A 26,404-nucleotide genomic window follows, 5' to 3' on the forward strand; every position below is an offset into this window, starting at 1 on the left:
AAGTGCCGTGGAACTATAGGGATGAATTGGAAGGAAGTCATGTCAGTTATGTGTGATAAGTAGCTGATTCTGAACAAAAAGATGAAGGTATTATAGCATATAAATTGTCCACACAGCAGTGCATATTTCCTCTCTTTATTTATTTTATTTTATTTTCAGGGGAAGGGCATTTAGAGGAAGCTGCGTTTACCTTGCAGTCTCAGAGCAATCGCCACTGACATAGAAATATTTTTGCCAACAACGTTCAGTACCTACTCCCCTTTTGCCTCTAACCCTAACCTTTACTATGACTACTTCTACTTAATCGGTGAGCTGTGATTGGTCATTTTCTGAGCCCTCTGCAACTGTGATTTTATTTTTATCTGTGGGTGCTTTATTTCTTGTTCTTTATTTCTCTTTTTAATTAGACTTGTTGACTTCCCCTTTAAATTCTGGCTTTTTTTCCTTAACTTTTTGAAGTTGTTACATTCAGGGGGGGGGGGGGGGGCACGTAATTGATGGTATGGCGCGCGGGTAGCACACAAGGAAGGAGGTGGGGGAAAATAGGAGCACAGAGGGGTGGTCATGACGGGGGAAACTCATGAGACACGAACACGCAGACACTACACCTCACAAAAGACAAAATGGAGCCACCGCTCCCGAAGCACCAACTGTCAAAGTGCACCGAATGAATACTGACTGGTCAAACAGGTAACAACGGTTATGGCGAGGGTCCTAAGTGAAAGGAATGGAAAATGGGCAATTAACGAATGGACGAGTTTATGGCGAATTGTGCACCCCACGAAAGACAGCGGACACTAAAACAAAATCAAACTAAAGAGGCATAGGGACTGCGTGGGACCGAGGGAGAAAGCAAAAACACTGAAACCAAACAGACGGCCCCCCTCTCCCTGGTGGCAACAAAACTAAATAGGTGGTGGCACACCTGAACTCTCCTGCGCCCTGATTGGTCAGTCGAGCCCCGACGCCCACCACTCAAACATGCACACCTGAAACAAACGGCCACGTAACAATGTGGGCCGTAACAGAAGTACAGTAAACATTAAATTTTACAGTGGCTGTTTGACCTATCTTTGCTGCATCATCTATCTTATTCATTACACTATTTTGCATTATTGTCTTCATTAAATTTTTTAAAGTTATTTTTTTGTCGCTCCCGGGAGATTGCAGCCTCTTGCTGTCCAATCTGCTAAATGAAAGATTCTCCTGAAATTGTCGGATTATCTTTAAGAAAACAATCTGGCTGCATGTTCCACTTGAAATTTGACTCTCGGAAACTCGTATGATATCAAGATCATATATCAGATTGATTTCATTCACTGAAAGTTAATCTGTTATAAACATTATTTTGCCTGATTCCTTATTCTTCACAATTTTTTTTTGGCAAGAACATTTCAGAAAATTATATAAGATTGGTTGTAAAAAAAAAAAGGCAGAGAATCAGTTAGTGTCATGTTTGTGGTTCAGATGGGGCTATTTATAACATACTGGCGCCCATTCCACCCCCCATGCGGCAGGATCACGCGGTGACCTTCACTGAAGGATGGTGAGCCATCTGACAGCACTGCGTGGCCTTATGGGAACATGCATGGAATGTTAACTAATGGCATTCTAATTCAAATGACAAAGATTATACTGCATTGGTTTATTTTATGACTTTTTTTTTTAAATCATTTTATTGCCATTGCTTTAAATCATATTCCTGCAGGTAGAACATCTCTCATGTTCGCTTTCAGGAAATGAAAAGCTGACCAAAGTCTCTTTGATGTCATCACTTGCAGTTCCACAGGACACTGCAGCTAAGTAAATAGTGTGATGCAATACACATGCTACAGGAGGTCGGACAGAAAGATACTGTAGACATCAAAAGTGATTTGCATACCTACATTATATGAATACATATAGTATTTCACACTTGAACCCCCCCCACCCCATTTCTAATAACCCTTCAAATATCCATTAAGCCAGCTGAAGCAAAAAGCAATTACGTTTTGCGGGGTGGGGGGGTGGGGGCTCATTATTGGACAAGTACTACTACTACTAGCGCTACTATACAAATGAAGTACCATTACTACTACTACAACTACAGGTACACTAACTACTACTACAAGTAGTGCTCTTACTACTACATATACTTCTATAAGTACTACAAGTAATAGTACTCTTACAAATACAAGTACTGCTACTACTACAAGTACTACTATAAGCATTCTAAGTACTACTACTACTACAAATACTACCAGTGGCATTCCCCAGGCTCCCCGAGCAAGGAGGGATTGGGTGCCCTGACGGCCATTCGTAGTATACATAGTATGTCATTTTAAAATTCCACATCGGCATCCTCAATAAACAATCACCATTAATTGTGCTTCATTCAAGTTACTTGTTTTGTTTTAGTTCATTTAACTCTTTAGCAAGAATCCTTCTGAGTCAGAAAACAGGAAAATAAAATTACTAATCACGTGGTCTGTTTATAAAAAAAAAAATTAATAAATAAAAAAAAGCCTTCCTCTACATGTTGGTTTAAAATAAATGTAAATATCATTTAAGAAAAAAAACAAACCTTACTATGCATGGTCATTAACAACAACTAAAGAAGCAGCCTTGAAAAAAAAAATAAAAAAAAATGCGATGCTTAACGGTTGTTTTAAATAAATAAATAAATAAATAAATAAATACATGCCTTATTATACATGGTTGCTTAAAAAAAAACAAAAAAAAAAACACCTTATGATACATGGTCTTTTTTTTAAGACGCCTTATGGTACATGTAATCTTTTTAAAAAGTGTTTGTTTGTTTTTTTAATGACTTTTTTTGTTTTGTTTTGTTTTTTAAAGGACCATGGCAGAGTAAGGTGTTTTTTTTTGTTTTTTTTGAACAACCATGTATAGTTTTTTGTTTTGTTAAACACCTTATACACCTTATAAACACATATATTCATGGTTGTTTAAAAAGATTTAAAAAAACACCTTACTATATATCAAGGATCTCCAAGTTCGGTCGTCGATAGCTCCTATCCAGCCTGTTTTCCATGTCTACGTCCTTCAGCACAGCTGAATCTAATGATCAGCTAATCAGCAAGCTTTGCAGAAGCCTGATAACGATCCCGATCATGAATCAGGTGTGTTAGTGGAGAGGAACATGGAAAACATTTTTTTAAGAAATAAGAAAAAACAAACAAACAAAACACTTCACTCAGGGAAGTTGAGAAGGTCAATTGTTGCTGCACTGCTCATATGACGTATATGCGATTTGTGTCAAATTTGTAGGCCCTCTGGGGGCCCCTGCTGGCTAAGGGGCCCCAAGCAATTGTTTTCACCTCATGCACCTTTTCTGATCTGAAAAGTATTTAATCTATCCAGATGTGGTGTGGTTTGTTTTGACCAACAAAAAAAGTGCTGTTTCATATGACCCCAGCAGATGGCGCACTCCCTGGAAGCGTGACGTTTCAGGTGAGTCTATCTGGGTTTCGGCTCGTTTTAATTGTTCAATGATGCGATAATATGAGGTGCCGTTATAAGACGCGCATCATTCAAGCCGTTATGAAAATATAGTTCAACAAAAAAAAAGAAGAATCGTTGAGAATCCGTGTGGGTGCTCAATCAAAAGTCGTGGTGAAAGGTTAGAGGAAAACTGAGAAGCAACTGAGTTACGATGCAATACTGCCCTCCTGTGGATAACTTCAGTAACTACATTCAGGGTGGGAATTGGATTGACTTGTTCTTGAGCTGCTAATGTATAAAATTATCGTTGAATTCGCACGACTCTTAACTTCCTTTTTAATTTGCCCGCAGGCCTGTATTTTGACGCGAATGGGCTCCCATTGAAATCAAGTTGTTTTTGGCCACGGCTTTGTGAAACATTTACCAGGTACATTTTACCTTTTTTTGTGCCGACACGTTAACGTTGGTTTTCTTCTACTTATGTCCACAAGGTGGTGGCAAAGATTTATTTTTTTATTTTTATTTTTTTATAATCCGGGTATTTTTCCACCTCCAACAATTCTTTATTTGATCTACAGTCAGAACACTGCCTACAGAAGCAAAAGAGTAAAAATTTACAAAAATCCAATTCCATTCTCATAAAGCGCATTAAATCACAGTTTTTCAGTCAAGTGAATTCTAGTGCTGACATTTTTACATGCGGACGTTTTATATAAGTGCTAAAAGTGACCCTGCTGTCGAGTCATTTCATGGACAGTCAAAAGCAATCTGTTTGAAGCTCTTCAGACTGAGACATCCTGTCCAAATGTAACATGAAAGAAATTACCTCCAAATGTGATTTCAATCCATCTCGCAAAAAAAGCAGATTTCATGTGCTTTTTGACTACAAAATTGCCATCCAGTTTCAATCTGGATTGGCTTAGCAAAAACAACAACAACAACAACAACAAAATAATTATGCTGTTCAAAAAATGACTCATTTTGTGCCAATCTTCCATTCTATAGCACATGTGAAGAAATGGAAGGGTTGAGTTTTATTGCAGAAGGACAATTTGAACAATTGAAGGATGTTTTCTTTTTCTTTTCTTTTTTACACACAGAACAGCATAAGTATGAAATGTAATGTATAATTACAGTAGGCCTATACATACAAATACTGTATAACAGTTTGTCTCAGAACCCATCCATGCAGCGATTTTTGTGATGCTCATGAGCCCCACAATGAAACCTTATTCCGTTCGTACCTTTTAACTAGTGGTACATTGGCTGCTCTGGCTCCTCTGTGATGGTGCGGTAGTGTTGTGGCTGGTTTTGTGCTAGCGGTGAGTCTGTATGTTTGAACAAGGCGGGACGATTCTTTCGAGGACGCAGGAATCTTCTGGATGTCACCAGGTCGCCGTAGCCTTGAGCGTGAGAGAAAGCGTAGCCCGATCGCCTGGTGCTGATTCGCCTGACCGGTGGACGACGAGGAGCAGGGGCCGGCAGCGCCTCCTTACGCAACTTATGTCTCACCTGTGGAGAGAAAGTAATTCCTTTACTTTGAGGATAACATGTCTACAAGAGCATTTAGCTCAGAATAGCTTTATTTTCATTGTACCAAAAGGTGCAACGAAAATAAATACAACCATCTAAGAGACATTTTTAAAGGATGGATGCTGCTTCTTAAATGTATTTTAAAATCTTGCGTAACCCCTGGAGTGCCTTCACATACCCCCAGGAGTACACATACTCTCATTTGAGAACCACTGCTATAACTAACCAGACATTTTGTTATTGACGCCTAATACCTACTAAAATAACTGACTGACCATCTTAACACATTCATTGCCAGACCAACAAAAAAATGCATCATTTGACGTCTTTTTCCGTCAATGGCAGTGAATGAGTTAATGATATTGATCCACCACAGTATGGTCAACATGACGCGATTAAAGGAGGCGAGCAAAAAAAAATTGAGAGAAGAAGCTCCCAGCGACATTCCCATTCTGCTACCAGATATGCTACATTATCCACTGGTTAATCAGGATTTTCATACCTTGTCATTGATGGTGGGACGAAGCTGAATGACAGTAAAACGGAAAGCCACCACTGGCAGACTACAGAGGAGCGTCGTCAAGAGAATGATCAGCCACACGTTAGGCTGGTTCAGAGAGTTCCTCGCTGTACCTGTGGCACCAAACACATGGGGGAAAATATCAGTGCATTATCTTAGTCTTAATTACATTATCAACATAGTCTTATTAGTATGTTATAACATAAACATTCCTCTTTGCGTGACTTCTGCCATGACTTACCGATGAAGGGGAATGTGGAGGTGAAGATGAGAAACATGCCGTTGCTGAACATGGTGAACGTGGTAGCAAAATAGACTGCAAGGCTGCCCCACACAAAGAACTGGTTCACAGCCGTCCAGTAGTGGGTGTCGAGACACAGCTGGGACAGGTTGCAAATATACATTGGGTTGCGGTCAGTTTTCTGCCACTAGATGGCATAATTGCATGTGTAAGACATTGGTGACATCTCAGTGCATTTTTCTTTTCATTTTAAGAGCTTTCTAATCTTTAACATGAAGCAACTTGTGAAATTCTGCACATTTTTAAAATGGTAAAATACAACTTGACCCCAGTCTCCACAAATATATGCATTATTATTCAATTTATTACTGCGACTATTTTTTCGGATGTGTCCGCTGCGTTGCTGCTGGAATTCCCCCAGCACAGGCTTTCCAAGTAAGGGGCGGTCATTAATGACGAGTTAAAAAAAATAGTGGCGTTAAAAGAACTTTAAATAATGTCACAAATAACACACTACTTTTCATAACCCTAATATAAAGTACATATATATTAACTCATTTGCTCCCAATAACGTATAAATACGTTTGGGTTTTTTTTTTTCCAATGTTTTAAGTGTCCCAAAGATGTATTTATACGTTTTTTTTTTTTTTATGCTAGAGAATACAGAAGGCTTTGATGCAGCCTCTCAACGGCAAAGAACAGTTGCAGAAATGGTAGTTATTACACAAACGGCCAGCAGGTGGCAGCAGAACAAAGGAGATCAACCAGGGCCATGTTGAAAAAAAGCTCAATAACACAATTTTAAATAGATTTCTGAAAACTCATGAAACTTACCTCTCTTCTAATGCTAATATCTGTAAAACTGAAATAGATAGAAATTTACTTTTTTTTCCTAATGAAGGAAGAGACTTTAATCTTTCTTTTGATAGGTTCCATGGTTTTATAGTAGCAGAACACAACATTCTGTGGGCCTTGCAAAATCAGTCAAAATCCAGTAAAACAGCCGGGAGCGAACGTGATTGCTTCTGTGAAAATGGCTGGGAGCGAATGAGTTAATGAATATATTTATTTAACTTTAACAAACTGGAGTTGAATGAAAAAACTATTAAACAAAAAGTGCACTCCATACCTGAATGCTGACCACTATAAGCAAACACGTCTGCGCCAGTAAAGCGAAAGACTGATAATCCGCGATGTCTTTGCCGTCGTCTCGGACGGTGTCATGCGTAGCCGCCCATGGGATGAAGAAGAGGATGAGGGAGCTGTAGCAACTGTGGATCATGCAGCGGACAAACAATTTCTTGTTGAAGTAAACATTCAGAGGCCCCGGTGAGTAGAGCTGTGGATACTGGAAACTCCAGCGATCATTAACATCCTGCGAAAAATAAAAGACGAAAGATCTTAATGTATTATGCAGGCGTACCTAATGAAGTGTCCTGTGATTGTTGCATACCTGGTCAAAAAGACTCATGCCTAGCACAGGGAGAGCTGTGTAGACCAAGTTGTACATGGTAATGAACCATTCGTCATACACGGTCTATGAATAATAAGAGGAAAAGGTCAACAGAGCGCAATATAAATTAAATAGTACACAATAATAAATATTACAATAATAAAAACAATAGAAAAAAGAAATCTGTCTTGCTATGACAATTCTTGTTTAATTCACATAATAGTTCATTATTTCCGACTGCATGTGCTGTATATAGCAGTATTTTCCCGAGTTTCTAAAAAACTTGTTCTGTAAATAGTGTCTTTACTATTGTGATAAAAAAAAAAAAAAATTAAAATAAAAAAACAGTGAATATTCATTTTCTGACTGTTCTGTAAATATTTATTTATATACATACATTTTCTGAGTTTATAAAACCTTTTTTGAAAAATAATTCTTTTGTGATCAAAAGCATTGATTTGAATCTTTATTAGGCTGTTTTGTGAATAGTTTTCATCCATCCATCCATCCATCCATTTTCTTGACCGCTTATTCCTCACAAGGGTCGCGGGGGCTGCTGGCGCCTATCTCAGCTGGCTCTGGGCAGTAGGCGGAGTACACCCTGGAATGGTTGCCAACCAATCGCAGGGCACACAGAGACGAACAACCATCCACACTCACAATCACACCTAGGGACAATTCAGAGCGCCCAATTAACCTGCCATGCATGTCTTTGGAATGTGGGAGGAGACCGGAGTACCCGGAGAAGACCCACGCGGGCACGGGGAGAACATGCAAACTCCACCCAGGAAGGTCCGAGCCAGGACTCGAACCGGAGACCTCAGAACTGGGAAGCGGACGTGCTAACCACACGACTACCGTGCCGCCCTGAATAGTTTTCAAATAAGCAAAAAATATAAAAACTTTTATCAATCCATACCAATTTCAAACAAAATTTTTGTTTTTTTTCCAGTTTCACACAAAAAAATACATTAATGTATAGCTGTAAGCCCCACCCATTTTTGTTAAGCCACACCCACCTCCAGTTAAACCATGCCCACTTCCAGGTTATGCCACGCCTACTCCGAATACAGATACAGATCATTTGGTCAAAAAGATACAGATACAGATCGTGCTGGACTCACTAAATCCCCAATTCAAATGAGCCCAGGAAACTATAAATGTTAGGGCCTGAGGATGCCCTCTGGATCCCAATGCAAGTTGGTAAGTGATGGAGAGTTGTTTCTAAGTGTGATAAAAAATATTTCTTTGGATATTACTAGAGAAAGGAGCTCTACCCCATCTGGATATGGGGCACCAAGGCCTCACACCCAGGAGTGGCAAAGAGCTAAAGGAGTGTGGAGTAGTTGAGTGGCAGGTGCCTTGACGGTCTAGTGTTCTGTTGCCAGATTGACTGTACTTATTGGGATATGGAATGTCACCTTTCAGGTGGAAAAGGATCTTAACTCATTCACTGCCATTGACGGAAAAAGACGTCAAATGCATTTTTTTCTGGTCTGGCAATGAATGTGTTAATAAATAACTAAAAAAAAAAAATCAAAGTGGCCCTTGCAGCTTTCTATTTTTCTGTATGTGGCCCTCAGAGGAAAAAGTTTGGACACCCCTGCTGTACATTATATCAACAATTTATAATTGCTTCATTGATTTTTACCATGTTTAACTCATTCACTGCCATTGACGGAAAAAGACGTCAAATGATGTATTTTTTTTGCTGGTCTGGCAATGAATGTGTTAAGCTTGAGTGTGAGGTCATCTTGAAGTCCCGTATGGGAGAAGACATTCCTTCTGTGGATGCCGTCATTGAATTGGGGAACGTGAATAGTGCATCTTATAATACGAGACTTCTGTACAAAGATTTGTCTGTAAATTTTTTTAGACTTGACTCACAGAAACCTTTGCAGTTCTACAACTTTGAAATAATGTGTGCCGATACCGTACTGCACTAAAAAGACAACAGTCATCAAATAAGAACTCTTGAAAGTTCCTCACCTGTGCCGAAAACCCGCAGAAGAAGGCATACCAAAAATGCACGAAGGTGAAGGTAAAATTCTTGTAAAAGAAATACTGCAGAAACTTGCACATGCGCAGATATGACCAGCGCCCGTGCACCAGCAGCAGACGCTGCAGATAGCGGAACTGGGCAAAGGAGAAGTCACTGGACAGAACAGCCTGCATGCCCTCCTGACCACTGATACCGACACCGATATGTGCAGCTGTAAGTCAAACAGGAGTGAGTCAAAATGAATGTTGATCTTAGCACAGTTGTATCATCTGTGCATGAGTTTACCTTTGATCATGCTGACATCATTGGCCCCGTCCCCAATGGCTAGAGTGACCGCTTGTTTATATTTTTTGACCAGTTGAACAACCTGGGCTTTCTGTAGTGGAGTGACCCTACAACAGATCACTGTTTGGCACATGCATGCCGTCCTCAACAGTTCCAACTCCAAATCTTTCTCTAAGGCAAAGGCCTGAGGACCAAATAGAAGATGAGGGAAGCGAGGATTTTTGTTATGGGTGGAAAAATCAAGTCAAATAGTTCTTCTATGTAAAATGTTCTTTGATTTAACTCATTCACTGCCATTGACGGCTGTAGACGTCAAAGATAATTCTTTACTGGGGTGGCAGTGAATGATGAAAGGGGATGAAAACACTCTTACCAGACTGTGTCCATTTATGACAAGGGCATATTCTCCATCCACTTTGTCATCATGCACAGTTTCCGTCTTTTCAAGCCAGAAGAGGCCAGAGCGAGCTTTGGTTACAGTCGGCGCATCGACTGCTGCTGGACACATTTTTCTCCTTGCACATCTAAAAACAGCACAAGATGGAACGTATGACTCATGCAAAACATCAAGTCCAGATAAAACAAAGATGTTTTGAAAAATATACTTTAACTCACTTACACGAGCTCCTCTTTGACTCCTTCTACTGTATTTGCTGCCACAACAAAAATGTCCTTCATTTCCTCTCGCAACATGTTGCAGGAATAGCCAATATTCTCAGCCGTCTCTGATTGAAGTTAGGATTTGTGAAATGTTACTGACACATTGAAATTACTGATAAATTATGTCTAAAAATCACATAATAAGATACCAACCCTGTTTATCTCCGGTCAACACCCAAATTTTGATGTCAGCTTTGGCCAGCTGCTCGATTGTCTGTGGGACACCATCCTGCAACTTGTCCTCTACAGCTGTTGCTCCCAGAAGCTAAATCAAAAGTTTTGTAAAAATTTAAGAATGTTTTTTTTTTTTTTTTTTTTTTTTTTTAGCTTGAGAAAAGCAAGATTAGTCAAGCAATAGAATCAGTAAGTGTACCAACCAACAAGTCTTTTTCAATCTCTTCATACAGTTCATCGAGTTTCTCGTCTCTTCCATCAATTGCGGTGCTGGCCTCATGGTGACGCTGCATCCACTCATTAATATAGCGCTCATCCAAATGCTTGTAAGCGAGAACCAATGTGCGGAGACCATCACCTGCATACTCCTAAGGTTTGGGGTAAAAACATCAACGATGGTCAAAGCTTGACATTTCACAGGACGAAATAAAAACTCACATTCAGATGTCCGGTGGTAACGCCCATTAGTTTGTTACAGGAGGTATGGAGCCTCTCGTAAATGATGGTGTCTGCTCCTTTGCAGTATAGAGTCAACTTCCCCTCAGGGTTACGCACTGGAAATCATGTCGAGGATATGAAGTTGTCAATTAATTAAGATGCTGATGGGAAATAAAAATACTGTTTTGTCACTTAATCTGAAAACATTGGTGTTCCACACAAAAATGGTGATTCAAGGATGAAATTAGTGTACATATCCACCTCAACATTTTCTATACCACTTATTCTGTTCATGGTTGCGGTGATCTGGAGGCTATCCAAGCTGAAATTGGGTAAAAGGCAGACTACAACCTGGACAAATAATGAGTGATGGACGAATGAAGCTTCATGAAGCACTTGTGATACTTTTTTTTTTTTTTTTGACTCCTCTGGATCGAATTGTTGGTTTAAATATGCAGTGGAAATTTAGCCTTTATACTTAAATTGGGAGCACTATTAGAGGAGTAATTAATAATAATAATAATAATAATAATAATAATAATAATAATAATAATAATAATAATTACCAGACTTTTAACTCATTCAAACCCAAACGTATAAATACGATTTTTAACTTTGTTTGTTTTGTTATGTTTTTTATACAAGAATATATATAAGGCTTTGATGCAGCTCCTGACCTGAAGAGCTCAATTAAAACAATGGTAGTTATTACAAAAAGGGCCAGCAGGTGGCCGCAGAGCATAAGAGATCAGCCAGGGCCATGTTGCAACAAGCTCTTTTCCCAAGTGTTTTCAACAGTTTTGTGAATAATGATGAAACTTAGCTATATTCTAATGCTAATTGTTGCAAAACTGAAACAGATACAAATATGCTTTTTTTTTCCTGATGAAAGAAGAGACTCTAATCGTCCCACGTTTTATAGCAATAGAACACAATATTCTATTCCAATGTTTCTCATAATAAACCCATAAATAGTAACTCAAATCTAAGCAATTCTGTTTATCTGATCTCACCTAGGACTGACATCCTTTTGCGCACATTATTGAAGTCTAAAACAGCCAAAAGGTCATAGATGACTTGTTGGCCCATCTCCACAACTGTGATGGTCTCCGGTGTGCGTGAGCGGAACACAAAGCCGAAGTTTCTTGCAGCAGTCACCAGAGCACCTTCATCGGGTGACTGAGCCTGGTAGTGAAGTTCCCCTGGGGACATTTAAAATTGTCGGACCATATGTTTAGTTTCACACTTAGACTGCGCTAATGAAGAATCTCACCCTCTTTCTTTTCCTCGGGCATGACAGTGTGGCACAGAGCCAACAAACGGAAGAAGGCCTGAGCCTCCAAGTTGCCCTCCCTGACCGTTTCTGCCAGACTGTGGTCATGGAAAATGAACTTTGGATCGGCCAGCTTGTTCCACGAAAAGTCCACCCTTGGTGTCTTCTATGTTTGTTAGGAATGACAATCAGAATTGATCCAATGAAGTTGAGAACTGTGCTGCTCACAGGCCATGATGATAGGAACTTACCTCTGTTATTTCCATTCTTTGTCCCGAATAGTCTAAAAGTTCGCCTGAAAAATAAACAAGTTAATATGCCTTTTTTTTTTTTTGTCTGCATAGTGTTAATAATTTCCTCACCATAATTTTTGCCATTGATGGAACACTTATTGAATGTCATGATATTCTGAGTCAGGGTGCCAGTCTTGTCACTGAAGATGTATTTGATCTGACCGAGCTCCTCATTGAGTGTGGTGGTCCTCGCCTGAGCAGGAGTGTCATTCTTGGGATAATACATCTTCCTATCCCAGTCAATATAGAAACTATTCCCAAGACGGATGATCTCCACACTGAAGCATCAAAGTTATTATGAGAAAAACGTATTCTTCCAATCTTGTTGGTTTTTCATGAGCCACGATACATACCTGACATAAAGAGATATAGGAACAACCGTGTTGAGGACGATGACGTAAGACCAGAAAGTGAGGAATGATGAGAGGGAAGCATCAACGCCAGGTTCGCGAGGGAGGAACACAGTGAACGTCGAGCCTTCCATCATCTCCCAGATTGCATTGCCAATCGTCAGAACTGAGCACATTGAGGCTAGGAAGCCAAAGATCTGATTGGGGGAAAAGTAAAGATTTGCCATATATGCAAGTACACAATGGAATGATGGAGACAACAATGAGAAAACACAAGGTCTAACCAAAAAAAAAAGATCACATTTAAAGGACCTTTATTATATCGAGAGGTGGAAAATCCAGACCCAGAATGCAAAAAGCCAGTAATAGTTTGGCTTTAGCTGCAGGTGCTTCTACTCAACCGTCAACTAAGAGATGTTTGAGTATAAGCACTAGTGGCTAAAGCCAAGCTGCGGCAGGGTTTTTACTTTCTGGACCTTTACCAGCTAATCTCATTAGCCGAGATGGGTGAAATTGTCGTTGCTTGTTATTGACCAATGACCACCATTTGCTCATTAGACTGTGTCCGTGTTGCCATTGAACCGCCAAACTTTTAAGTCTAATATAAATATATTTGGTACAGGCTAAAAACATTTGTGTAAAAAATAACCCAAATTGGGTCAAAAAGAGACCGACCCAACGTTTTGGTTCATTTTTCCATCCATCCATCCATTTTCTTGACCGCTTATTCCTCACAAGGGTCGCAGGGAGTGCTGGCGCCTATCTCAGCTGGCTATGGGCAGTAGGCGGGGGACACCCTGGACCGGTTGCCAGCCAATCTCAGGGCACACAGAGACGAACAACCATCCACACTCACAAGCACACCTATGGACAATTCGGAGCGCCCAATTAACCTGCCATGCATGTCATTGGAATGTGGGAGGAGACCGGAGTACCCGGAGAAGACCCACGCGGGCACGGGGAGAACATGTAAACTCCACCCAGGAAGGCCAGAGCCTGGACTCGAACCGGAGTCCTCAGAAATGGGAGGCGGACACGTTAACCACTCATCCATCGTGCCGCAAACAAAAAGTTGGGTCAAATGAAGAACCCACAAAACAACTAGTTTTTTGGGACCGACCCAGCTGTTTGGGTTATGCGTGTAAAGCAAAATTTTAGGATTGTTTGGGTTTTGGATTGTTGTGTGGTCTATTCATTTTGACAACAACAACAAAAAAATGAAGAAAACAATTTTACAACCCAATTTTTGGGTTGGGTGTTATTCATATCACCCAATTTTTTGGTTTAATAAATAACCCAAAACATTGGGTTGGTTCCTGTTTGACCCAGTTAGGTTATTTTTAACCTAACAGTTTTTACTGTACACATTTTGTAATGAACAGAAACTCACACATAGCACCAAGACGTTCATAAGGTGATCAACGCTTGTGCGTTTGAACGTTGTCTTTCCGCTGTTCTGCATCAGTTTTGTGTCCGGACCTGACAAACCCAAGATGTAAACCATGAGAAAGACATCTTAGTGACATTTGCATTATGTGTTTTATGTATGTGAATGATGTAAGAAGGGTTATGAATCGTCAACGACCAGCAGTACTTTACCTCCAAAAATAACCAGTCCAAAGCACCACTCTGTGTTTCTCAAAGTGCATCCACGTAGAAGCACTTTGTCATTGTCCAAAGAGTACATTTGTCCATCTACTGTGAGTGTTCCTTTAAATTTGTCAAGGCGGTTGTTTGGGGGTTCGCATCGGACTTCGCCTGAGAAACATCGAGGTGACACGTCATCTTTGAACGGTCTCAGAAGTGTCACTCTCAAATAACAAATCATTAAAGTCTTTACCAGTGAAGCTGCCCAGGGCTTCAATGTTGTCTCCTATCTCTCCAGTGACAGTCAGTGCCTGTTTCACCTTCAGATTGGTTTCACTGGGGCAGATCATGAGGACAAGAGAAGGATATTGGGGAAAGAATCAGACAACGAGAAATTAAATATATATCATGTACTCACCCATCTAGTTCTGCGGTTTCCACATAGACCAGATTTAGAGGTTCACTGCTCGAGAGCAAAAGAAGGTCTGCCTGAAAAAAAAAAAAAAAAAAAAAAGATCAAAATCAAGAAGTATTAAAGTAAGAAGAAAGTCAAGTAAAAAAAAATATATCATGACTCGAGTCCAGAGCATCACAATGAACACATTTAAAACAGCAATAGATATTTATGAATACCTAAAAATGTTATTGTTGTGGCACTTACTGTAACAAACTGGTTATTTTCCAGTTTAATCACGTCTCCAACTTGAACATTCATCCAGGTTTCATTTTGAAGTCTGCCAAATTAGAAAGAATATTCATTTACATTATAGTGTAATTTTGGTATAAAAAGGACATCTTTGAGTTTAAGCACAACAAAAACTCACAACTCAACTTTATTTATGTAGCCTACCCCGTAAATTGCGACATACCACATAGTGGTGAATAAAGGCCATTGTAGTTTTTATACTCAATATGCAATAAACAAATATATAACAAGAAAAAGTTGAATGACTTACTCTCCATCAATGAGGACGCTCACTTTGCGGTTGTTCACATGTTTGTCACTCTTGTGCCTGTTCTGTTTGAGTTAAATGGCGGAAAGAGCCCAGTAATGTTTAGTATTAGTCCTTAGAATCAAACATGGCTATTGATTAAGAATAAAACAAAACATATTGTAACAAGTCAGCTCACAATGTCATCGGTGGCATCTTTGACCGCTGTTATAGAGAGCACCAAAATGAGAGGAACGGCTGTGGTGAACCACGAGAGCGAGGCAATTTGCGGGATGAGCTGTAAACACACGCACACATACAGTTCACACATTAGTAACGTAGGCCATTATTTATTAGGTCATTATTTTGGAGAGTGACGTTATCCTGTAGACCTCCAAAATGGCAGAGAAGAAAATACAGATCACGCGCTGAAAAACTATTTTGACATTATTGGAAACGACTACACTTCATTTTCATCTTGTTGCACAAACAAATTAAATGACTACATGCTTCTTAATTAAATCCTGCAGGTGTATCTAAAGTTGTGGTTGTTTGCACAGATATGTTATCTGGCTGATTAGGCCTACCTGAAGTACAAAGAGGAAAAGGAAGTAGCTGTTGGCCAGCCTTCGGAACTGCTCGAAAAGGTTAAGTGGCAGGAAGGTGAAGATGTTGTACTTGGATGTCTTGATGGCATTATTCTAAGATGGCGAGAAGTAAGACACGAGTTACACTTCCCACGTGTTATTTCTTCAATTTTGCGTACTCACAGCGTAGCGGTAGGACAGGTTGAAAGGTCTGTCATTGGCTCGCAAACGTCTTTCCTCCTCTGTTTGGGGGGACAAACGAAAGAAAACAGAGTGCCGTAATTTATTCCATAATAATAAATAAGGTTTTGGCCAGTAAAGAAAATACACTTAACCCATTAAAAAAAAATAATAATTACCTTTCTTTTGCTGCTGCCCACACAGCTGACCAAAGTAGGACGCCACTGATCCCATTTTATCTCTGTTTCTTCATATTGTACAGCTGAGGAAAAGCTGAATTATTATAATTAGAAAAAGACCATTACACCTGGCACCTATCTCTGACTCAAAAAGCAACAAAACTGCTGAACACTGGACAGTCAAAGGTGGCACTTTCGAGCACGATTCAAGAGCAAGCATGTGAATTTATGGGGGTGAAAACACGAGTTTTTCAGGACCGAATCGATACAGCCACTCCCTACTCAACCCTTTGCACCGAAGTAAAAGCTATATGACGGATTGTTTATAACCACAAAGATTATACATGGTGATAGGGCCATGATCATTTAGTTCCCTTGTGTCTGATTCATTCATTTTAATTGAATAAACAACTTTTAGCACAATTTAAGCCAAGAGTCAAAGATGCATTCATTGCATGCATGTTCATTTATAATCGCTTTATAGGGGAAGTGGAAGTAAAACAAAACCCACAATGACTTAAACTGAGTTCCATTTCCATCTAAACAAATAAGAAGTATTCCTTTCATAAAGCTGTTATTTATTTTAGACAATCCCCCCCCCACCACATCATATCACAGTTTAGCTATAGTTTTTACTTGAGATGAAACAAGAAGACATACCTTGAACAATAATAAGACTGATCTCCTTCAGGGTCTTCCACATTCACAGAAACACGGCTGAAAGAAATGAAAACTTCCCTGGATTCAAAGGCTGGTCCTTGTGTGGACTAACATTGGACTCCAGCCTGGCACATAATATTGAACCACACGGTTCTGTTGAGGTCCCCAATAACCGGATGAAAGCCACGCAGGATGCAGCAGGTGGTTTGAAAGGAGCCAGGTTTTGGGTTCAAAAAGGAAGTACTGGGATCCCGGGTGAGCCTGACTGCTAACCGCTTGGGTAAACAATAAAGTGATCTTTGGACCTTGATGGTGATAGAGGATGGGCAGTAAAACAACGGTAGAGATGAACGGCTCCAGCCAATCAGAGCAGACAATGTGGGTTTGACTTGACTAAGCAGGTATGCAACACACCCTTGCAATATATATATATATATATATATATATACACTGACCTGTGGTGGCACTTGAGCTGTAAACTTTGAGCAAGTTTTAGTCAGTCAATGCAAAATGATTAAACAGGTAATTAGAAAAGTGCATAATAAAAACATAGGCATTTTATTTCACGCTTAAATGTAAGCTCTATACAAAAGGAATCACTATATAATGGTAATAACGTTAACTGTAAGACAGTCCACCAGTATAAGTCGGAGGTAAAGGTAAAAATTGATTTTAATACTTGGTATTATTGAATACCATTGTAAATAATGTGCTTGTGAACATTTATCTCTTTGGGGTAATTGTTCATCTTCGCCTCGCCCACTACCCACTAGCTTTCTGTACTAGTAGCGGAATGCTAGTGGGTAGTGGGCGGGGCTTCGCATTCCGCTACTAGTACAGAAAGCTGTTTCAAGTCAAGCAAACACTGTTTATTGCATTTTCATTCAAGTTCCAAACAAAGTCCCTGATATAGTATTCTAAGTGAATGCCATCTGTCCTAAAAATATATGAATAAAATTTTACAAGAGATGGAGCTTGATACTATACAAACTTACAAATTAGTTGACAAATTAAATAATCTTGTAAGTTATTTTACACAGTTGTAATGGTACCATACACGGCTTCAATTAGCAACATGCATCCAAAATGCTTCATCGAAATTGGTCAAAATATCTAAAGGAAAACTTCCACTTGCACATCAGGATATATTAAACCTCTTCTTTATTAATCACATTTTGTACAGTATGTGGGATGGACTGTCTGACTTTAAAGACAAGTTAGACAGAAAAATGACTTTTATAAGCCGAAGGCCTTCATGCTATGCTAGCGGGATTTCTGTTGTGTTTTCTGACACGACACATGCATAAATGAAGTCAGCTGTCTATGTAATCTTTACCTTGTCACTTGAACATGGCCTCAATAAGATGCTATCTACAGTATTAGCTATTGGTACTGTGGTTATTGCTCTGACTCCCTTGTAATGGTTCGATAGACTTGTGGCTGATCTGTTTGTTTGAGGAAGGTGTTCCGACTCTTTACAGGACGCTTCATCAGAAATCTTCGCGATGTCACCAGGTCACCATAGCCCTGAGCATGAGAGAAGGCGTAGCTTGACCGCCGAGTGCTGACTCGCCTGGCTGGCTGATGGCCAGCAGGACTTGGCAGTGGCTCCTTACGTGCCTTATGTCTCACCTGTAGATAATACAGTCACACCTCAATTTTTGAACACCCTTAGAGAGCTACAATTTGTAAAGTGGATTTGATTTTGGGGAAAACTACAACTTATGGTGAAGATTATGAGGCTAAAGAGACCTGAAGTGAAGGCAGTGAGGGACGCTACCGTTAGCTGAATGCCACTGGTCTAACATTTGCTAGCAACATGCCATCTGGCTAGTACCTATTAATTCTTGTTATCAAAGGCTTTTAGTGATGATACTTTTTCTCTTCTGAAAAGTGAGATGAGTGTTGAAACAGTTCCAGTGACTGTCATACCTTGTCATTGATGGTGGGCTGAAGCTGAATGATCATGAAACGGAAAGCTAGCACGGGAAGACCACAGAGGAGGCACGTCAACAATATTGTCAGCCACACGTTAGGCTGGCTCAGAGAGTTCCTTGCTGTGCCTGAAGAGAGATTTCAAAATTGGCCACTTCATGACATACAACAGAATTCATTGGCATGTTAATAATTACTGGGTTTGTTCTTTGAAATTAAAATGGCAACTAGGTTGTCGAGAACAAAAAAAGGGAACAAGTAGTGCAGCAGCTACTGTACTCACCGATGAAGGGGAACACAGAGGTGAATATGGAGAACATGTCGTTGCTGTGCATGGCGAACGTGGTGGCGAAATAAAGAACCAGGCTACCCCACATAAAGGACTGATTCACACCTGTCCAGTAATGCGTGTCTAGACAGAGCTGAAATGTTGAAAAAATAATGTAAATAAATATTAGCTAAGAAGTGGAATAAACACAACTCCTTTTTGCAGGTCTTTGTTGACAAATGAATAAATAAGGACGTAATATGGTTACAGTTTTGGCGAGAACATGGTGCACTTCGCTTCCCATTTGTCACGCGATGAAAACTGGAATTTCCATGAATTTAGGCGATTTTAAAAAAACATGCTAGGACTCACCTGGATATTGACTACAATGAGAAGACACGTCTGCACCACTAAAGCAAATGACTGATAATCGGCAATGTCTTTGCCGTCGTTTCCAACTGTGTCGTGCATGGCCGCCCACGGGATGAAGAAGACAACGAGGGAGCTGTAGCAGCTGTGGATCATGCAGCACACCATGGCCTTCTTATTAAAGTAAATATTCTGAGGCCCCGGTGAGTAAAGCTGGGGATACTGGAAACTCCAGCGATCATTTACATCCTGCAGAAACAGAGGGCAGTCAAGAAGCTTGGGAATCCATCACAAGTGACTAGTATAAGTTTTCATCGATTTAAGAACATTAACTTAATCCGTAAACTGTAACTTATGTCGAATGAGTGCACAATGCGAAAGTTGCATACCTGGTCAAAGAGACTCATGCCAAGGACTGGGAGGACTGTGTACACTACATTGTACATGCTGACAAACCACTGGTCATAAACAGTCTGTGATTTAGAAAAGATAAATGTCACAAACATGTTTATTGGACTTCTGCCAAATGACACATAACGTAAAATTAATGTTCCTCACCTGTGCTGAGAAACCACAGAAGAAGGCATACCAGACATGCACAAAGGTGAAGGTGAAGTTTTTGTAGAAGAAATAGTGTAGAAACTTGCACATGCGCAGATATGACCAGCGTCCGTGTACGAAAAGGAGACGCTGCAGATAGCGGAACTGGGCAAAGGAGAAGTCACTGGACAGAACGGCCTGCATGCCCTCCTGACCACTGATGCCGACACCAATATGTGCAGCTTTAAAGCAAAGAGGAAAAAAGTCCCAATGAATGCAGAGATTTTCTTAGCACCATTGTGTCATTTGCGAGTGCCTTTTTACCCTTGATCATGCTGACATCATTGGCCCCGTCTCCAATGGCCAGAGTGACCGCCTGTTTGTATTTCTTCACCAACTTAACGACTTGGGCTTTTTGTAGTGGAGTGACTCTACAGCAAATGACTGTTTGGCACATGGATGCGGTCCTCAACAGTTCCAAATCCAAACCGTTTTCCAAGGCAACGGCCTGAGGACCAAATAGAAGATGAGGAAACCAAAGATTTTTGGTATGGCTGGAGAAATGAGGCCGTCCTTCTCTGTAAAATGTTCAGTTGACAAAAGTAAGGGGTGATGAAAACCCTCTTACCAGACTGTGTCCGTTTATAACAAGGGCATATTCTCCATCCACTTGGTCATCGTGAAGAGTTTCTGTTTTCTGCATCCACAAGAGACCTGTATGAGCCTTGGTCACATTTGGTTCATTTGCTGCTGTTGGACACATTTTCCTTCTTGCACTCCTAAAAACAGAAATGTAAAGATGAAGATGTGGCAAAGTGTTTTGCTTCGTACATGACTAAATATGTCATGCTCAATACGATCAAGTCAGGCAACAACTCGAGATTTCGAACATACTGAAGCTCCTCTTTGACTCCTTCTGCTGTATTGTCGGAAACGATGAATACGTCCTTCATCTCCTCTCGCAGCATCTTGCAAGAATAGCCGATATTCTCTGCCGTCTCTGGTGGAAAACATATTTTGTGAACATGAATTAATGAAACTGTAGAAAAAAAAATCAGCAGAAAATAACCTTGTTTGTCTCCAGTCAACACCCAGATTTTGATGTCAGCTTTGGCCAGCTGCTCTATTGTCTGTGGGACACCATCCTGCAACTTGTCCTCTACAGCTGTTGCTCCCAGAAGCTACATCAAATGGTGGTAAACAGGTAAGAATATGTTTGCGTATGCATCTTTTGTTGTAGTCCAGGTTTAATTAAAGCAAAAGTTGAACCAACCAACAAGCCTTTCTCAATCTCTTCATACAGCTCATGAAGTTTCTCATCTCTTTCTTCAATGGTGGTGCTGGCTTCATGGTGACGCTGCATCCACTCCTTCACGTAGCTCTCTTCCAAATCCTTGTAAGCCAGAACCAAAGTGCGGAGACCATCACCTGCATATTCCTAAGGTTAGGATTAAGGGCAAAAATTACAACAAATATTGGTTTTCCATTTAGGAGAAGATAAAAACTTACATTGAGGTGTCCGGTGGTGACACCCATCAGTGTGTTACAGGAGGTATGGAGCCTCTCGTAGATGATGGTGTCTGCTCCTTTGCAGTATAGAGTTAACTTCCCTTCAGGGTTGCGCACTGCATCATAGTGAGGATATGAAGACTAGAGTCACAGGTGAGCTTGAGAAACTATAGCTCTCTTAAACAAACAAAACATTGACACATTCAGACAATTCAATAAACTGAACAATGGAATGTGCGGATCTGAAGAGTCAGAGAACCAAGAGAAATGCCATCCATCCCTGCAATATAACAGGTCTCACCTATGACTGACATCCTCTTGCGCACATTATTGAAGTCTAAAACAGCCAAGAGTTCATAGACAATTAGTTTGCCCATCTCCTCAACTGTTATGGTTTCCGGTGTGCGTGAACGGAACACAAATCCAAAGTTTCTTGCGGCGGTCACCAGAGCACCTTCATCAGGCGACTGAGCCTGGTAATAAAGCTCGCCTTAGAAAAAAAGGGACAGAGCATCAGTCATACTTTGGATTACAACAGTAGACTGTGCAGCTATGAAAAGTTTCCTGACCCTCTTGTTTTTCCTCGGGCATCACAGTGTGGCAGAGAGCCAACAAACGGAAGAATGCTTGAGCCTCTAAGTTGCCCTCCCTGATGGTTTCCACCAGAGTGTGGTCATGAAAAATGAACTTTGGATCGGCTTGCTGGTTCCACGAGAAATCGACACTTGGTGTATTCTACAGGATGAAAGACGTTTCAACTGAGCTGGACAGAAAAGCAGAGGTAGGCTCTTCCGTCATTCGCCAATTCCATCACGAGTGCTTTATGACGCAAAGCTTCAAAAAATACACGGACTGAGCACTGACTGAAGCAGGTTTGCGTCCGTCGATCGAGGTCAGTACAGACTGTTCTTCTCATTCCGAAAGTTCTTGCGAGGCTTTGCGTTATAAAGCACTCCCCAAAAATGCGAAAGTTGGACATTGTCAATGACGGGAATTGATGATTGACGGAATGCCTACCTCTGAGGAAAATAATACCAGCTCAAGATTGGACCAGCTCATCGGCATAGCACTGGGTGTACCAAATGATTAAAATAAATCTCACCTCTGATATTTCAATCCTCTGTCCTGAAGTGTCCAAGAGCTCCCCTAAAATAACAGAACACACACTGAATTCATTGATCTTAATTATTTACCATAATTAAACATGTATCTTTGAATCGTCTGCTCACCATAACGTTTGCCATCAATCGAGCACTTATTGAACGTCATGATGTTCTGCGTCAAGGTACCAGTCTTGTCGCTGAAGATATATTTGATCTGACCCAGTTCCTCATTCAAAGTGGTGGTCCTCGCCTGAGCTGGAGTGTCACTCTTGGGGTAATACATCTTACAGTCCCAGTCAATGTAGAAACTATTCACCAGACGAATGGCTTCCACACTGGGGGGGAAAAAGTGAAGGGTAAGACAAACGAAGGGTCTTAAATATTCTGTGTTAGTACATACCTGACAAAGAGAGACATGGGCACTACCGTGTTTAGTAGGATCACGTAAGACCAGAAGCAGAGGAATGATGAGAGAGGAGCGTCAATGCCAGATTCTGAAGGGAGGAACACAGTGAAAACTGAGCCCTCCCTCATCTCCCAGACTGCATGACCAATGGCCAGAGCGGAGCACATGGCCAGCAGGAAAACAAAAATCTGATTGGTGGAAGAAAAAAACTTATGAAGGAAAAATCTTCCCACTTAGTCGTTGCGCTGACGGACATATTTTCTTGTTAACTTTTTGTTTCTGATGTGTACGGATCTGACTGAAACTCACACAAAGCACCAAGATATTCATGAGGTGATCGATGCTTGTTCTTTTGAACGTCGTCTTTCCGCTGTTCTGCATCAACTTTGTGTCTGGACCTGTAAAGGTAGGATCTTATGTTAAACTGAATCTATACAGACATTTCACGTGGTCAGAAAAATCGCAACACAGGAAGCAAAGTTTATGTTCTCTTTACCTCCAAAGATAACCAGTCCAAAGCACCACTCTGTGTTTCTCACAGTGCATCCCCGTAGAAGCACTCTGTCATTGTCCAAAGAATACGTTTGTCCGTCTACTGTCAGTGTCCCTTTAAAAGTTTCCAGACGATTATTTGGTGGTTCACATTTTATTTCCCCTGGGAAACGTGGGTAAAGGGGTTATCTTTGTGAACATGATGACGTATTTGGATAAGTTGGAACGTTACCGAATCATCCACTGAAGTTCTCACCGTTGAAGCTCGTCAGTGCTTCGGTGTTATCTCCCATCGCTCCAGTGACAGTCAGTGCCTGTTTCACCTTCAGATTGGTTTCACTGGGGAAAACCATGACATTAGAAGGATGACTGGAAATTGTTGTCCAATCATGACATGCACATGACCACAATGTATCCAACTGGGTGTCCTCCAATTGTAATGAGGGTCAGCTGGGTTCGGCTCCACTGATGCCACAATCAGAATGAGACAGTATGGAGGTCAACAAAAGCTAACTGGATTTATTCTAACTTAGCCTACAGCAGTGGTTCTCAAATGGGGGTGCGTAGAGTTTCAAAGCTTAATAAATCAGAGGTTTCTTTTTTGCATGCGATGCTGTTCTGCTTGTGTTTCAACAGTTATATTGATGGGATTGATAGTCTCCTGTGCAACATCTGCTGACTAGCGTTTCTTTCCTTGTCCATAAGACTCCATGTGTATTTTTTGTTTGATGTCTTCCCTCTTGATTTGGATATTGTGTTATTCACACAGAAATTGTCATTGTTTTTTTGTTTTGTATCCAGTGGTTGTTTCTCAGATTCACAATACATACAGGACATACCCGTCTAATTCAGCTGTTTTAATGCAAACTATATTGAGAGGCTCACTGCTTGAGAGTAAAAGAAGGTCTGCCTGGAAAATAAATACACATAAAAGAAAAAAAAAATATTACTGGAAATGTTTCAACTTCCAAGTGATTTGTGTGATATGTTGCGGCACTTACTGTGACAAACTGGTTATTTTCCAGTTTAACGATATCTCCGACCTGAACATTCATCCATTTTTCAGCTCTAAGTCTGACCAAATGAAAAGAAAAAAATTAGAGTAAACACTTTCGCCATTGAACATACCATGTGAAAGAGTCAAATGACTCACTCTCCATCAACGAGGACGCTCACTTCACGGTTATTCACTTGATTGTCACTTTTGTGTCTATTCTGTTCATTGAATGTAACATAAAGAACAGTGTGGAGTTGCTGTTTGCGTTATAATAACATCACTGTATATTGTAAAATTATAACTTGTGCTTACTATATCATCCGAAGCATCTTTGACTGCTGTTATAGAAAGCACCAAGATGAGAAGGGCAGCTGTGCTAAACCAGGCAAGCGAGGAGATTTGCGGGATCAGCTGACAAGAGACAAACAAACACATGTAATCAAAAGTAATAATTGCAGGAGCATCTGAAAACAATAGTAAGCCTACCTGAAGTGTGAAGAGGAAGAGGAAGAAGCAATTGGCGAGCCTCCTGAACTGCTCGAAAAGGTTAAGTGGCAGGAAGGTGAAGACGTTGTATTTGGACGTCTTGATGGCATTATTCTGAAGAAGGACAAAGTGACAAATGAGTTCCATTGCTGCTGTGTCATTTCTTCCCTTTTCGGACTCACAGCATAGTGGTACGAAAGGTTGGAAGGTCTGTCATTGGCTCGCAAGCGTCTTTCCACCTCTGTTGATGAGGAAAAATACAAATGATTTTTCATAAAACAAAACAACTTTTGACAATTAATTTGTACTATTTGTACCTTTTCTTACTCTCCAGTAGACTTGAAATAAAACAATCAACGTAATTTAAGTAAAGAAGTTCATATTGGTACTTCTGCCTGCATGTCATTATCCAAATACTTCAGCAACAAACTTTAGAACAGACTCACCTTGATTTGTCTGCTGCCCGCACACCTGACCCAAGTAGGACACTACTGACCCCATTTGATCTGTTTTCTATATTAATTAATGGAGGGACATTATTATTGTTAGTATTTATTATTGACTTGTGTTATTGCTAGATAACCAATAGTTTCTTTATATCCAACTGACAATTCAACACACAGACACAAAACTGAAGTGAGGATATGGAAGCGTGATGCATTCACTTTGGAAAAGAAAAAGAAAAAAAAACTCCGCCACTCGTTTTTCTTAATCATTTTCCCTGTTTTTCTGAATATTTTTTTATAACAGAAAATACAAATAAACAGTTTTTGTATTAATTAAAGAATTAATTAAAAAAAAATATTGGTCAATGTAAAAAATATTTTAATAAAATATTTTCTCAATGAAAGAAAAAAAAACAGAATAAAAAAACGGAAAAATATCTAGAAAAATACAAAAATAAAAATGTCAATAAAACAGAAAATTAGAAAAATAAATACTCAAAAAAAAAGCCACCATAAAATTACTCTGCTTTTTTTTCTCTCCAAATAAATCCAATATGCTTCTGTGCATGCTGAACTTTTAAAGTTAGAAAAATAAAGACTTCATGGATACCTGACTAATGTTGGGCCACTCCCTGCTCAAGCCTTTGTATCAAAGTTAAATCTTTGACTCGCGATTTATAACCAGAAAGATAATGGTGGTGATATGATCACAGGTTTTTCACTCATGTCAAAAACCTTTACATTAAAGCAATTGTCTACAAAAAAATGTAATTTTCTGCAATTAAAAAAATAAATACATAAATACAAAATCCAATGCAATACCTGCAGAAACAGTTAATGTTCATTCACATTTACAACTGACTGAGTTTATTTTTTTAAATAGTAACGATTAGTAAATATTTTGATTCTATTTTATGTATGCATAATTTAAACCATGAGTATAAAAAGTGGTGAAGCCTACATTTTGATTTCCAAAGCGATCACACGTCAGAATAAATCAGTGTCGTTTCCTGTACTTGCATGATGACATGATGAGCGGGTTCTGCTGGAGCTCCCAGCTGG

The 26,404-nt window shown here is 40.0% G+C and overlaps 3 protein-coding genes across 3 annotated transcripts in view; all 3 read right to left on the reverse strand.

The window, feature by feature from the left end:
• The window catches only part of lpar1 (lysophosphatidic acid receptor 1), a 62,559-nt gene extending 59,518 nt beyond the window's left edge, over positions 1–3,041 (reverse strand). The window contains exon 1 of the mRNA XM_077497149.1: positions 2,976–3,041. The gene's annotated coding sequence lies outside the window, so the exon portion shown is untranslated. The remainder of the gene's footprint in view (positions 1–2,975) is intronic.
• A 1,051-nt stretch (positions 3,042–4,092) lies between these two features.
• LOC144002376 (phospholipid-transporting ATPase ID-like) lies at positions 4,093–17,109 on the reverse strand. Its single transcript, XM_077497577.1, has 28 exons — positions 16,792–17,109; positions 16,132–16,214; positions 15,956–16,014; positions 15,773–15,886; positions 15,385–15,483; positions 15,210–15,271; positions 14,915–14,987; positions 14,672–14,742; positions 14,507–14,589; positions 14,266–14,424; positions 14,057–14,145; positions 12,670–12,863; positions 12,386–12,594; positions 12,275–12,318; positions 12,024–12,189; positions 11,764–11,952; positions 10,751–10,866; positions 10,516–10,680; positions 10,292–10,403; positions 10,098–10,203; positions 9,852–10,002; positions 9,479–9,662; positions 9,181–9,404; positions 7,192–7,275; positions 6,868–7,113; positions 5,739–5,877; positions 5,480–5,610; positions 4,093–4,956 (listed from the first exon to the last, which is right to left on the reverse strand). The coding sequence occupies exons 2-28, from the start codon at positions 16,184–16,186 to the stop codon at positions 4,696–4,698; spliced, it is 3,585 nt and encodes a 1,194-aa protein (XP_077353703.1). The 5' UTR covers positions 16,187–16,214; positions 16,792–17,109; the 3' UTR covers positions 4,093–4,695.
• A 208-nt stretch (positions 17,110–17,317) lies between these two features.
• On the reverse strand, positions 17,318–26,374 carry LOC144002472 (phospholipid-transporting ATPase ID-like). The gene is made up of 28 exons (XM_077497742.1): positions 26,359–26,374; positions 25,343–25,409; positions 25,079–25,137; positions 24,897–25,010; positions 24,723–24,821; positions 24,567–24,628; positions 24,415–24,487; positions 24,253–24,323; positions 23,670–23,752; positions 23,418–23,576; positions 23,231–23,319; positions 22,916–23,109; positions 22,642–22,850; positions 22,515–22,558; positions 21,982–22,147; positions 21,714–21,902; positions 21,413–21,528; positions 21,177–21,341; positions 20,973–21,084; positions 20,798–20,903; positions 20,532–20,682; positions 20,228–20,411; positions 19,922–20,145; positions 19,753–19,836; positions 19,367–19,612; positions 19,010–19,148; positions 18,724–18,854; positions 17,318–18,423 (listed from the first exon to the last, which is right to left on the reverse strand). The coding sequence occupies exons 1-28, from the start codon at positions 26,362–26,364 to the stop codon at positions 18,190–18,192; spliced, it is 3,576 nt and encodes a 1,191-aa protein (XP_077353868.1). The 5' UTR covers positions 26,365–26,374; the 3' UTR covers positions 17,318–18,189.
• Between the last annotated feature and the right edge of the window lie 30 nt (positions 26,375–26,404).

The sequence above is a fragment of the Festucalex cinctus genome, chromosome 15 (genome assembly GCF_051991245.1).
Source record: "Festucalex cinctus isolate MCC-2025b chromosome 15, RoL_Fcin_1.0, whole genome shotgun sequence".
NCBI classification, from domain to species: Eukaryota; Metazoa; Chordata; class Actinopteri; order Syngnathiformes; family Syngnathidae; genus Festucalex; species Festucalex cinctus.